The sequence below is a fragment of the Zingiber officinale genome, chromosome 5B (genome assembly GCF_018446385.1).
Source record: "Zingiber officinale cultivar Zhangliang chromosome 5B, Zo_v1.1, whole genome shotgun sequence".
Lineage (NCBI taxonomy): Eukaryota > Viridiplantae > Streptophyta > Magnoliopsida > Zingiberales > Zingiberaceae > Zingiber > Zingiber officinale.
In genome coordinates, this window is record NC_055995.1 from 74,543,480 (window position 1) to 74,555,654 (window position 12,175).

The 12,175-nt window shown below is 38.1% G+C and overlaps 1 protein-coding gene across 1 annotated transcript; it reads left to right on the forward strand.

Annotated features, from left to right (window-relative positions):
• The first annotated feature begins 7,503 nt into the window (after nucleotides 1-7,503).
• LOC121984544 lies at nucleotides 7,504-11,868 on the forward strand. The gene is made up of 2 exons (XM_042537518.1): nucleotides 7,504-7,794; nucleotides 11,589-11,868. The coding sequence occupies exons 1-2, from the start codon at nucleotides 7,672-7,674 to the stop codon at nucleotides 11,706-11,708; spliced, it is 243 nt and encodes an 80-aa protein (XP_042393452.1). The 5' UTR covers nucleotides 7,504-7,671; the 3' UTR covers nucleotides 11,709-11,868.
• The last annotated feature ends 307 nt before the right edge of the window (nucleotides 11,869-12,175 follow it).

The window sequence follows — 12,175 nt, forward strand, 5'->3', positions numbered from 1 at the left end:
AGTGGAGAAAAAAGGGGGAAAATTTTGTTGGAAGGCACCTTGTCGTGAAGAAAATGCGAACATAGCAAGCCTCTGTTTGCTATAAAAATTTAGGTTGAAGGCGCCTTCAGCCCGATGGAAGACACCTTCCATGTGTTATGAAGGGAGGGCATCTTCAAGTGCATTGAAGGCGCCTTCAATCGATTGAGTGAAAATTTTGTCGCCCTTTTGAGGGTGCCTCCAACTGTATTGGAGGCACCTTCGATATTTTTTTTTTTTAATTTTAAGTTTTAAATTTAAATTTTAAGTTAAGTTTAAATTTGATTTTAATTTTAAGTTAAGTTAATTAGATTTAAGTTTTAAGTTAATTTTTTAATTTTTAAGGTAAGTTTAAATTTGATTTTAATTTAAGTTTAAGTTTAAATTTAATTTTAATTTTAAGTTTTAAGTTTATATTTCATCTTAGTTTTAAGTTTTAAGTTAATTTTTAAGTTAAGTTTAAATTTGATTTTAATTTTAAGTTAAGTTTAAATTTGATTCTAATTTTAAGTTTTAAGTTAAGCTTAAATTTGATTTTAATTTTAAGTTTTAAGTTTAAATTTGATTTTAATTTTAAGATAATTTAATTTAATTTAATTTGATTTAATTTAATTCTTATTCATTTCACCCGATCTATATTTGCAATCAGGGAATCCTATAATTTTGTGAGATGAGTTAAGTTAAATTTTAGGGTTTGATTTTGTAGGATCGGAAAGATTTTAGATATCTCCACAATGGTATGATATTGTCCACTTTGGGCCTAAGCCCCCATGTCCGATCCTCGACCCACCAGGTCTTCCTGCCCCTTGATCCATCCGACCTACTAGGACTTCCTTGCTTAGCCGCAACTAGGACTTTCTGCCTGGTGTCTGGTCCTCTTGATCCGAACATAGGAGCCCTCACTTTCTTTGTTCGAGGTCAATATTGTATCCGCATGACTCAATCAGACCATAGCTCTTGTGCACAGTCGGCGGTTAAACCTTCTGGCAGTCCGGGCTCTGATACCAATTGTAGGATCGAAAAGATTTTAGATATCTCCATAATGGTATGATATTACCCACTTTGGGCTTAAGCCCTCATGGTTTTGCTCTTGGGCTCTACCCAAAAGGCCTCATACCAATGGAGATATCTTTTCTCTTATAAACCCATGATCTTTCTCATGTGTTTTCAATGTGGGACTATGTTTGCAACCTTGCAACCCCAACAGATTTCACTTATGTTAGATTCAAATTTAGCTTTGGGTTCAACATGTAGACATTCTTTGGATAAACATCAAAACTGTGGTGAGTCACCTGGACATCATTAGAGTAACCACGCCTTTGAAAATTTCTAAATAGTTCTGCCTACTGAACTTAGTACAAATACTTTGGTCTAATCAATTAGGATTAGTAAGGGATAGCGTCAGTTAGTTTCACTAAGCCAAATACACCATGTCAAAGGCATATCTTCCTAGATATGCATAGACAAAGCTTCCCTAGCCTACTATCATTCAAAACTTTTCCAGTACTGTTTGTCAAGTTAAACTTTTATCCCCAATTAAGCTAATTCTAATTATTCAACCGAGTAAATTATTATTTTGGAGCATCCCCTGAATTATTGAACTTTGGATTTTAAGTTTTAGGTTTGTGTCGATTTACTTTATAGTTATAATAGACTTGATTATAGTTGGAGGTTAGATTAATTTTGTATTTATTCAGTTTAAGTTTAGTTTTTAATTTTTTTGAATTCTTTTTATTTTTTAGGGTTGAATTTAGTTTTGAAGGTGAGATTAAGGTTAAGATATTTGGTTTATTCTGATTTGATTTTAGGTAGTGTATTTTATTTTTAGGTACATAATATTGATTTGGTCATACTTGCGTGGTTAGACATGATTCAGAACTTAGACTTTGGTTTAATTACACAACTCTTTGTGATCGAAGTATCATATCAAGATACTTGGATCTAATTAATTTTTCTAGAAGTTATTTTAATTCAATTACTTCACCTTTTAATCTGGAATTGCCCTCCTAAAGTTTTGTAACTTGAGTTGAGATTCTAGCTTGAATAGGCTCAATCGTTGAGGTTAATTTTAGTTGTTCTTTAAGTGTTTTATTTTCTATACTTAGTTCATTTATTTTGTTTTCAAAGTTAGTCAATTTACTATGTAAATATGAAATTATTTTGAAAAACGTTTTGCTTAAAATAGATTGTACCTCATCGGAATCTTCGGAAATGAGTACGAACTCGTGACTCGATTCGGGTTCGGACCCCTTCTTTCGATTCACTTTCCGATTCTAGTCCGTATGTCATCAGCGCGAGGTGGTGTGCTTCGGTTCGTCGCTATCCGATTCTTCCGCGGATGATTCGCCCCAAGTCACCTTGAGGGATTTCTTCTTTTTGAGATTCGGGCAATTGTGCTTGAAGTGCCCCTTCTTGTTGCATCCAAAGCACGTGACATTTGCCTTGTTGTTAGGAGTGGACTTGATCTTCTGTAAATTCATTTTGGTGAAGTCTTTCTTTCTCTTAGTGAACATTTTTCTTACCAGGTTCACTAGGTGTTCTTCATCATTTTAGTCTAAGTCAGACACATCTTCTGGTTCTGAATTTTTCTTTGGACGATCCTGCAGCAAGAGCAATACTTTTCTTGGTGGATTTGGTGTTAGCCTGTTCGTGCAGCTCTAATTCACAGAATAATTCATCTAATTTTAATTTAGATAAATTTTTTAAAATTTTGTAGGCATCCACGATGGATACCCACAGTGCATTTCAAGAAAATACATTTAGAGAATAACTTATTAGATCTCGGTTCTCTATCTGGTGGCTGATTATGTGGCGCCCATTGAGGATATCCTTGATCCTCGTGTGAAACTAACTTGCAGTCTCTCCTTCCTGCATTTTGATGTTAAATAACCTATTTATAAATAAATTTCTTTTAGTTACCTTTATGTCGTTGGTTCCTTTGTGTAGTTCTATGAGCTTGTTCCACAACTTCTTTGCGTTCTCATATGGTCCGACATGGTTCAGTTCCTCCTTCATCAGACTGCATTAAATTATGTTGAGGGCCTTGAAGTCAGTTTGTGCCTTCTTCTTCATCTCCGAATTCTAATTTTCCAGATCCATTGGAATTCCGGTGTTGTGGTCGACTGGCAGCTTGTATTCTTTGGTGATATTGAATCACTGGTCGAAGTCGGTTTTCAGGTATACTTCCATTCGTCTCTTTAGTAGGGGAAGTCGTCTCCTTTGAATAGCGGTGGACAAACGGTGCTGGATCCCTTGGTTTGGGCCATTAATTTACTGAAAAAGGAAACTTAAAACGGATACCAAGACTGGGTCTTGGGGTAAGTAGTGTGGGAAAAAGGTATAGTTATTGCAGTTATAATTAAGCGAAAAAAATTGAAAAAAAAAATCAAAAAAGCAATGGCCCCTTGCTTGATCAGTGGTTGCGCAAATTCAGAGTTAACTAGGCTCTGATACCACTTGTTGGATCATGAGGACATGAGAGAATGGGGAGGGTGAATTACATGTTTTTGAAAATAATGTTATTTTATAAATTTAAAGTAAAATTGCACCAGAAAGATTAAACTAAAAAGAACACACAAAAAAACTCGATCAATTTTACTTATTTCGGAGTCTTCGGCGACTCCTACTCCAAGACCCAGGTCTCACAGACCTATTGATGAGAAATTCACTAAATGCCTCTTCCGGAATCGCCGTAAGAGGTAATCGAATACAAAGATGGGGACAGTGTGTTGGTGTGGGAAGCATCCGACGATCGAACTTGTATTTTGATTATGTCAAAGGGTTCAAAGTTAGGTTGTCTTGTGATCTAAAAAGATTGAATGAGTTTGTAGGAAAGTCCTAAGTATACTTAGGCAAAAATTCTATCTGCAGTTAGGCAGGCGGAAAACCCTAAGGGGCGGTAACTTTAGGTCTTAGGGGGTGGTAACCCTAGGTGGTGAAAACCCCTAAGGGGTGGTAACCTTAGTTTCTAGGGGGAGGTAATCCTAGGTGGTGGGAAACCCTAAGGGGCGGTAACCTTAGGTTCTAGAGGGTGGTAACCTTAGGTGGAGGAAAACCTTAAGGGGCGATAACCTTAGGTCTTAAGGGGTGGTAACCCTAGGTGATGGAAAATCCTAGTGGGTAAAAATCCTAGGTCCTAGGAGGTGGTAACCCTAGGCAGAAAGTCTAGTCGATCTGGAGGACCGATCTGGCAATAGGTAAACTCTCCTGAGTGGAGTAGGTGAGGACGCGTTACTCAGTGAGGGAACAGTAGACGTCAGTTCGACCTAGGGTTTTCGGAGGGGAAATCCGAAGTCAGAACCGGACATTTCGAAGACTGTCAAAATAAGTTTCTATTTATCTTATTTTATTGTACTAATCTTGTTTTGTAGGGTATACTTTGTTCGTAGACTAACATGCCTTGTAGGACGGAAATCGAACAAGAAAAGCCTCGGATGAACAGTCCCGAGGCACCCTCCATGGAGCTTGGAGGCGCCTCGAGTGTCCTGGTCGACAACCTCGCAGTAAGGCGCGAGGGTGCCCTGGACGCTGGATGGAGGGTGCCCTCCATGGAGCTTGGAGGCGCCCTCAAGCAGTAAGTAGCAAAGGAAGCGGAGCTTATCGACGCCGTGACTTCGGCGGGGTTGGAGGCGCCGTCCATGAGGCTGAGGGCTCCCTCAACAGGCTATATAAGCCTGGTTCGACCAGCAGCAACAACAACACTCCAAATTGTGATCATTCTTTCATGTGCTACTCAAAGAACGATCCGATAAAGCTGTAACTTGACTTCGACGACTAGAAGCTTCAAGTCTACTGATTTTTGTTGTCGGTATAATTTTATGTTATTGCTTTAATCTTGTACTTCAAATTGTAATATTTCTGAATTGATAGTGATTGCCCAAAGTAAATACTCAACGAGTGTGGGCCTTGGAGTAGGAGTCGCCATAGGCTCCGAACCAAGTAAAAATCCTTGGTGTTCGTGTGTTGTTTTGTTTTTCAGCTGCGTGTTCTACTCTAACAAACGAATTAGCCACAAACAGTATTCACCCCCTCTAGCACTTTCGATCTTACACAGTGTAACGACCTACACTTTCCTTTTAAAGCAGCAGTATGAAAATTGCGACACTATTAAAAGTTACCAACAATTTATAGTGCGCTCGTGTTTTGCTTTCGGTCTGCCGGAGATGATCAGATGATTCAAAAAAGTAGGTCGGTGGCAGAAAGACTTCTTTGAGGCAGCAACAGAAAGCTAGAGTAATTGAAACGCTAATCGAACACGTAGAAGCTTGCAAATTGAGGTGTTTATAAGGGTTGGTTGAGATGCTCTTTTGTAGAGTGTAGAAGATGCCTTCCATAGCATTGAAGGCACCTTCAATGTGTAAAATTCGATCCCAAATAGTTTACCCTTTATCGTTGACGAAGTCTTATTTTATCTAGTGGAATGCGCCTTCCATGAAAAGTACTCAAGGTGTCTTCCGTTTCCTAGAAGGCGCCTCGGGTACTGTTCACCCAAGGCCTTTGTGCTTCATTTGCCTTGCAAAATGTGTTAGTCCAACACTTAAACATCTAACTTGCAAAACAAAATTAGCATAAATAATAATTAGTAATAATTAGTTCCCGTCCTTCTAAGATCAGGAACCAGTTAAAGTCTCAGTTTAGGGATCCAAAATGGACCTAAACTGGACCAGTGCCTAAAGTCCAAACTTGGACTCGTCCTCACCAGAACTCTCTCCTCCAGTGACTTACCTTCACTTACCAACTTGCAGTCTATTGACTAACCTCTTGACCTACCAGGTCTTCTCACTATTTGTTAGGTCCGCAGACCTAACTGAACTTCGACCAGTTGTCAGGCCCCGCGGACCCAACCAGACTTCCTGCCAGATATCAGGCCGACCCTTGGACCTATCTGAGATTCACACCAACTATCGGGTCCTTAGACCTAGTTGGGTTTCATCCTAGTGTCAAGTCCCCTAGACCCATCAATCCATGCACGCTCTGTAAATACATTATATCATACTAACATTTAACTTAACTCATTTATCATTCATCAAAATCTGAGTTGTACTGTTAGTACAAATTGCATCAACAAAGACATCAAGATTGAATGATCTTATATATGTCAAATTCAATATCATTCTTATAAGGAAAAAGAGTAAAAGAGAAATGAACAGAGATTTACTTCTATCCTCTCAAGCTAGTGAAGCTCAAGGTTGACTTATTGATGGTGGTGATGAAGATGAGGTCGAGTTGGATTCGAGACTTACTTGGCTAATGGTGACGGAAGTCTCGGGAGTGGATGAAATGCTACAACCAAGGAGGAGCGCAAGGAACATCCCCATTAGAGAACTTGATGACGATTTAGATACATCGAAGGAGAAGAATGAAAAAGATGTTGATTTTGAGTCTGGTGATGAGATGATTATGGATGTAGTTGATGGTGCATATGTAGATGATTTAGAAGATTAATTATGTTTAGTCTAGTCTTTGTTTGCTTATTGTCATATTGGGTTGAAATTTTAAATTTTAAACTTAGAGTTTTTTTTTGTACAAGTAATGATATTATTTTTTATATTAATACGGCGATGAATTATTATTAATTATCTTGTTAATTGTATTTATATATTTATTCATACCTTATATAAATTGTATTGTATAAAACTTATTTATACATAAACATCATAAAGAATTATGATTATTTATAATATTATGTATAAAAAATAATAAAAAAATTTAACCACCTAGGCATCGCCTAGACGGTTGAAGCGATAGACAGTCACTAACAAGGCCTAGGCGGTCGAGGCAGCCACTGACGGTGCCTATGCGGTTGAGGCGGTATGTGGTTACTGACTACTCTATGACTACCTACTGCTATTTACAACACTGTGTTTGAGAGATCATCGCTAGTAATCCACTTGGGCTCGGGCAAGGGCACGGGCACGGACACTTAGGAGTGCAATTCACTCGGATTGCTCCCACTCGGGCTTGAGCTTGGGCGGTCGGGAGCACAACCTACTCTGGTTGCTCCCACTCGGGCTTGGGCTTGGGCAACTATTTGGCGATTGCAATCTACTTGAGCTCGGCAATTGATTACTCGACTCAAAAATCAAACCGTGCCTCACTAGTGACAAATCTTATCCGATTACCAACTGGGCTACATATTCTGTTATGAATTTGATATTTATGGTATCATTGAAGATCTTATTTAGAATTTATTAGATCTATTTTAATGAAAAATCAAATGTAAAATAATTTATATATTATTTTTCCTTAGTTTCCAGAAGTAACTTTACAACTAAATTGAAACAATATAATTGAAAAATACTAAACGAATTTGCTTATTTTCACAAATTTTCCCATTATATTTTATCTTTTTTTTTTTTTTTTCAAAAAACCTTCACAAGTTTAAATTCAATAAAGACTTTCAGATATTTTCAAATTAAAGGAAGGTAAAATTTATCGTTTTTATTTGAGCTTAAAATTGTGCTAGGTGAGGATAAATGGGCCTCATGGGCTGACCAAGGGCGGCGCAGAAAAGACGAGGCAACGGAATGTTAATTTAGCTTCGTCGGCCCGACCACATCGCAAACACCTCGCCGGCTTGCCGTCGTCTGCAAGCGTTGATCTGCCCGGATCGCGTGCCGCGGAAGAGTGGGAGTGAGGCTGTAAGAGAGAGCCATGGGGTTCCTTTTCCGGGTCAGGATAGCGTCTTTCTTCGCCGGCGCCGCCACGGCCTCCATCGCTGGCTTCTATCTCCTCTACAAGGACTACATGTTCGCTCACGATGCCATTCGCCTACAGGTTCTTTCTTTTCACCCGTCACATCTACTTGTTTTGATTAGAAATGATGTCTGTACGCAGTGTTGAATTGCTAGTATGAAAACCTTACTTTACTTTTTCTTCGCGATTTTTTTTATCTATGTAAAAATTGCTTTGTATCTGATCCTGTAGCTCTTTGATCTAGAGAGCTCAATGGGTGGTTGGCTTGATAGTAGGATTGGTTGTGAAGGCGTGTGCTATGGAGAGAATGCTGGCCAACTTCTAAGTTTGATTCCTCTAGGGTTGTATAGATCTCTGCGAATTAACAGTCAAAAATTATTTTATTAGTCATGCATGATTACACTAACCAAAAATTATCTTATTAACTGAAAGACCTACTAAACTCACTTGTCTATGATTCTGAAGCTTCCGTGATCTGATTTTTTACTTGGAAAACTTATACCATGAAAATGTTTTAGGTTTAGTTTATAAACTTCTATGATGCGCCCATAATGGTTCCTTGGTTGTAGGATGGCTCCATGAGCTTTATGGGACATATGCTTTTATGTCCTTAGGGCATCTACAATGTAAGATTTGTGAGAGGTTTGTAAAATTAAAAAACCTCAATAAAAAAGCTTGAGGCATTATAGATGTGAGGTTTGAGGTTTGTAGTTCAAGAGGAGTATTGACAACTCAAATATGCTTTTTTCTCTTGAAGATTGAGCTTGTAATTAATGATAAAGTAGTGTTACATTGTGATTTGAGATATTTGTACCGTAGGGAGATAGATGATTTGTAATGTAGGACCCACAAAATAGTTGTAAAGGGGTTTTTTCATTGTAGATAGAATAATAGGTTTTTCCATTTTTGATGTGGCACATTGGGGGTTACAAAAAACCTCAATTAGAGGTTTAATTATTGGAGATTCCCTTAGATTGCATAATAAAGAAGAAAAAAACACACATGAACACGCGCACACAAAAAGAGATAAAGAAATAAAGAGAGAAAGAAAACACACACATTTGTATAGCGAGCTAAAATAAATAAAATTTTTGAATAAGAAAGTTCAAGTTGCATACACATAAAAACTGGTGTAGTGAGCTAGCATAATATTTTTCAAACAAGAAAGTTAATGATTTCAAGAAAGTTTTAAAAAGTTGTAGTTCCTTGCATTGCTTTGGTTAGTGGTTAAGGAGGCATTTCATTGTCTTGCAATTTGCATTACTATCTATGACAAGGGTATGCTTCTTCATATAATTAATCTCAGTGTTCATAGAGAACAAGCTGCTTTAACAAGAAGAGCTTGAAAAAAATGAATTTTATGATTCTCTACCTCAATGGATGTCTATTATATTTAAAATAAAATGCCAGTTAATTTACATTTCCCATGATCTAAGAGCTTCCTTAGATTTGAAATTAGCTTTTTATGGTTGCTTAAATGCAAGGTTTGAATTATCTGGCATTCTGGCTAAGTTTCAGTGTTTCACTGAGGAAGACGATACTGGCTTTCTGTTCAATTTTGTTACTAATTATGGTAGATCGTTTTAATTGCCTTGGCGAAGTTCTTTTTGAAAACTTCTCTCAGAATCATATGACATTGTGTGAATAGTTCTATTGTAATCTATTTTTGTTTTCTTGTTCATGCTTGACTTTGTTCCTTGGCTTTTAAGCTGAAAATGACAACCTTTTGATCCCAGAGTTGGTTTGGTTCAATTAAATTAGTTTTTGTTGGTTACAATTCACAGTTGTTGTACGTCATAATCACAAGACAATCTACCTATTGCCAATAGTATATTTTTCATGTAATATGAGAGAATACTTTCTGTTCTTATATGCCTTCATATGAAAAGGTAAAACAAAATCATGTAATCTTTCTTTCCAATCTTTGATATGTAAATAGGTCTATGAGACAACATTATTAATGCCGTCCAACCTATTTTGGGGGTAGGATTGGAAACAAGTCAATTTGATCTAACCTTTCCCTTGCATGGGCTCAGCTGAGCCTAACAAATCATTATGAAGCTCGTGGATATTCTTGATTCAACTGTGCTATTCAAGCTTGAATTCCATTCATTTAAATTTTACTAATCTCGAGTCAACCCTAGTTTGGATACTTTATGCTCTGTTTCCTTTGAGGAGCGGATTGAGGAGGGAAAGGATTCACTAAGGAAAAAAAATCCTCTGAGCATGGGAAGAGAAAAGAAAAGAGAAAAAGATAGGGGAGAAAGGAATCCGACGGAAAGCATGCGGAAAGGAAAAGTTCAGAAAAAAAGGGTAAGGGTAAAATCTCGCGCGAGGGAAGAAAGATAAAAGGGCGAAATCACGCGAGATGAGCGGCCTCACAAGGCCACCCTCCCGGGGCAGCACGAGGCGGACACTGTGCCGTCCTGCGCGAGGCGCGGTCGTGGCTGTAGTGCTAGCTTGCTCGAGTACATGGCACCGTAGGAGTGTTGGCGCTAGTGCATGTGAGATTGAATCGCCTATCGGTGACTTGAGATGGCATGAGGATGCAGATCAGGGCGCTGTCAGCGAGATGGGAGATGGCTACTGTGGAGAACAGAGCAAAAAAACAAGGGTACAACAAACTCAAAAAGAGGTGAAGATGTAGCTTGGATATTGCATTGAAGAAGGTGTTGAGATGAGGAAGCATCGATGGCGGCGGCGACGAAAGTGGTCATGGTAGAAGAGGATGAGAAAGAGAAAAGAGGGAGCTTTGAGTGGTGTCTGCATGTTGATACATGGTGATGCAGAAGAAGAAAAAGTAAGAAGATGAGGACATGGACTTGCTTGGGGGGGGGGGGTTCGATGATGACGAAGAAGAGGAGTTATAGGTCGGTAACACGTGACAACGAGGCAGTGGAGATGCCCTGACGGTCACCTCGTTTGGTCTGTGGTTGGCGAGCATGTGGAGATGCGGCAAAGGATGAGAAGAGAAAGACATTCCGTCCTATTTGGGCGGATGAAAAATAGTCCAAAAAATGATCGGCAGATGGATTTACAAATCCATCCGTCGATTATTTGATAACTAGTAAATAGAGAAAAGGAAGTATAATACATCTTTCCTTGTGAAGTAAACTGTGGAAAATTTTCCCTCACTTTTCACATCCGCCCTCCCAAGTAAACAGGGCATTAGTCCCTTATCCATGGGAAAGGGATTGGAGTTGGTGTCGACTGGAACTGGTACTCAAACTTGATTAAAGTCAGAAATCATTTTCAATTTTATGAAACTGGAATACATCAATCTATTGAAATAATATTCTTGTTATCTATCTATGAATAAGTTTCTTCATGATACTGTCAGCAAGCTTGTAAACAAGTTTATTTATGAACACAAGTTCGACTTGGCGTGCTGACATTATTATCTGGTCTAATTTGCTTATTTAGTTGAAGGAAAAGGTGAGATTTGGCTCATTGAGCTGTTGGACTGAGCTTAACAAGATATCCTTGAGCTGTAATCTAGCTACTTGCAGATCTTCTTAGGGTCCATGATACCAATTGTGTCACCATAGCAAAATTCATCTATGGGCTAGCCTTGATATTACAATTACATTTGTCCACTCCCGATATTTCCTTCTTCAGGATGGATGGATGCCAAGTGGTTGATTTTGTGTTAAGAATTCGCTTTTATACTAAGGAAAATTTTGGTTTATATTGATTTCACAGAAACAAGTTAAGATTCTTACATCATAATATATGTATATGTTTCTCTGGCATTCCTTGTTACACGTTGATGCAATGGCTAAATGTCTCTCTTTTGTCACTCTAATCTTGTCTGATCATTAGTTGAGCCGCAAGAGGCCACGGTAATATCAAAATATTGATGCTTGCTTTTCCAGGTGAATAACATTTATCAAACCGTCGATGAACGCTATGAAGCCCTAAACCAACGCACAACAATTTTGGAAATTCAGAAGGATGCAGCAGCAACTGATAAATCAACAGAGGTATTGGATTAGCTAGTGAGTTTCTTTGATACCGAACAGCCCCGTGATATGCTACTGATTTTGTCATTGTAAGCTTAAAATGCTATATTCTTCGTGTCGGATAAGCAAAAGAAAGTTGAGAATGACTTTTAATGCTCTTTGCAATAATGTTAACTGAGCTTTAATTTTTTAATCTGTCGTTATCACAATTTTTCCTGCAACTCTACCAGTTTAACACTGTTTGTTCGCTTGTTTATGATCACTGACAGGTTATGTTTCTCAGAATTGTAAGTTTTAAGGATGCTTGAAAGTTGAAAATATTTAGTTGAAGGTTTAGATCTATTTGTAATTGAAAGTTATATAGTCGAAAATTCGGAATGATTCTTATGAAATTAAAATGGAAATGAGATGTATTTGTAATTTGCATGGGCTGTCACGCCCCCAAGAAGTCGAGAGGAAAAATTCGGTAGCATCTTTCCTGTACACGTGACAATCTGAAT

Coding starts and splice junctions, on each gene's coding strand:
- LOC121984544 (XM_042537518.1), top strand. CDS start 7,672: ATGGGGTTCCTTTTCCGGGTCAGGATAGCGTCTTTCTTCGCCGGCGCC. Junction 7,795..11,588: donor ACGATGCCATTCGCCTACAG/GTTCTTTCTTTT, acceptor TTGCTTTTCCAG/GTGAATAACATTTATCAAAC.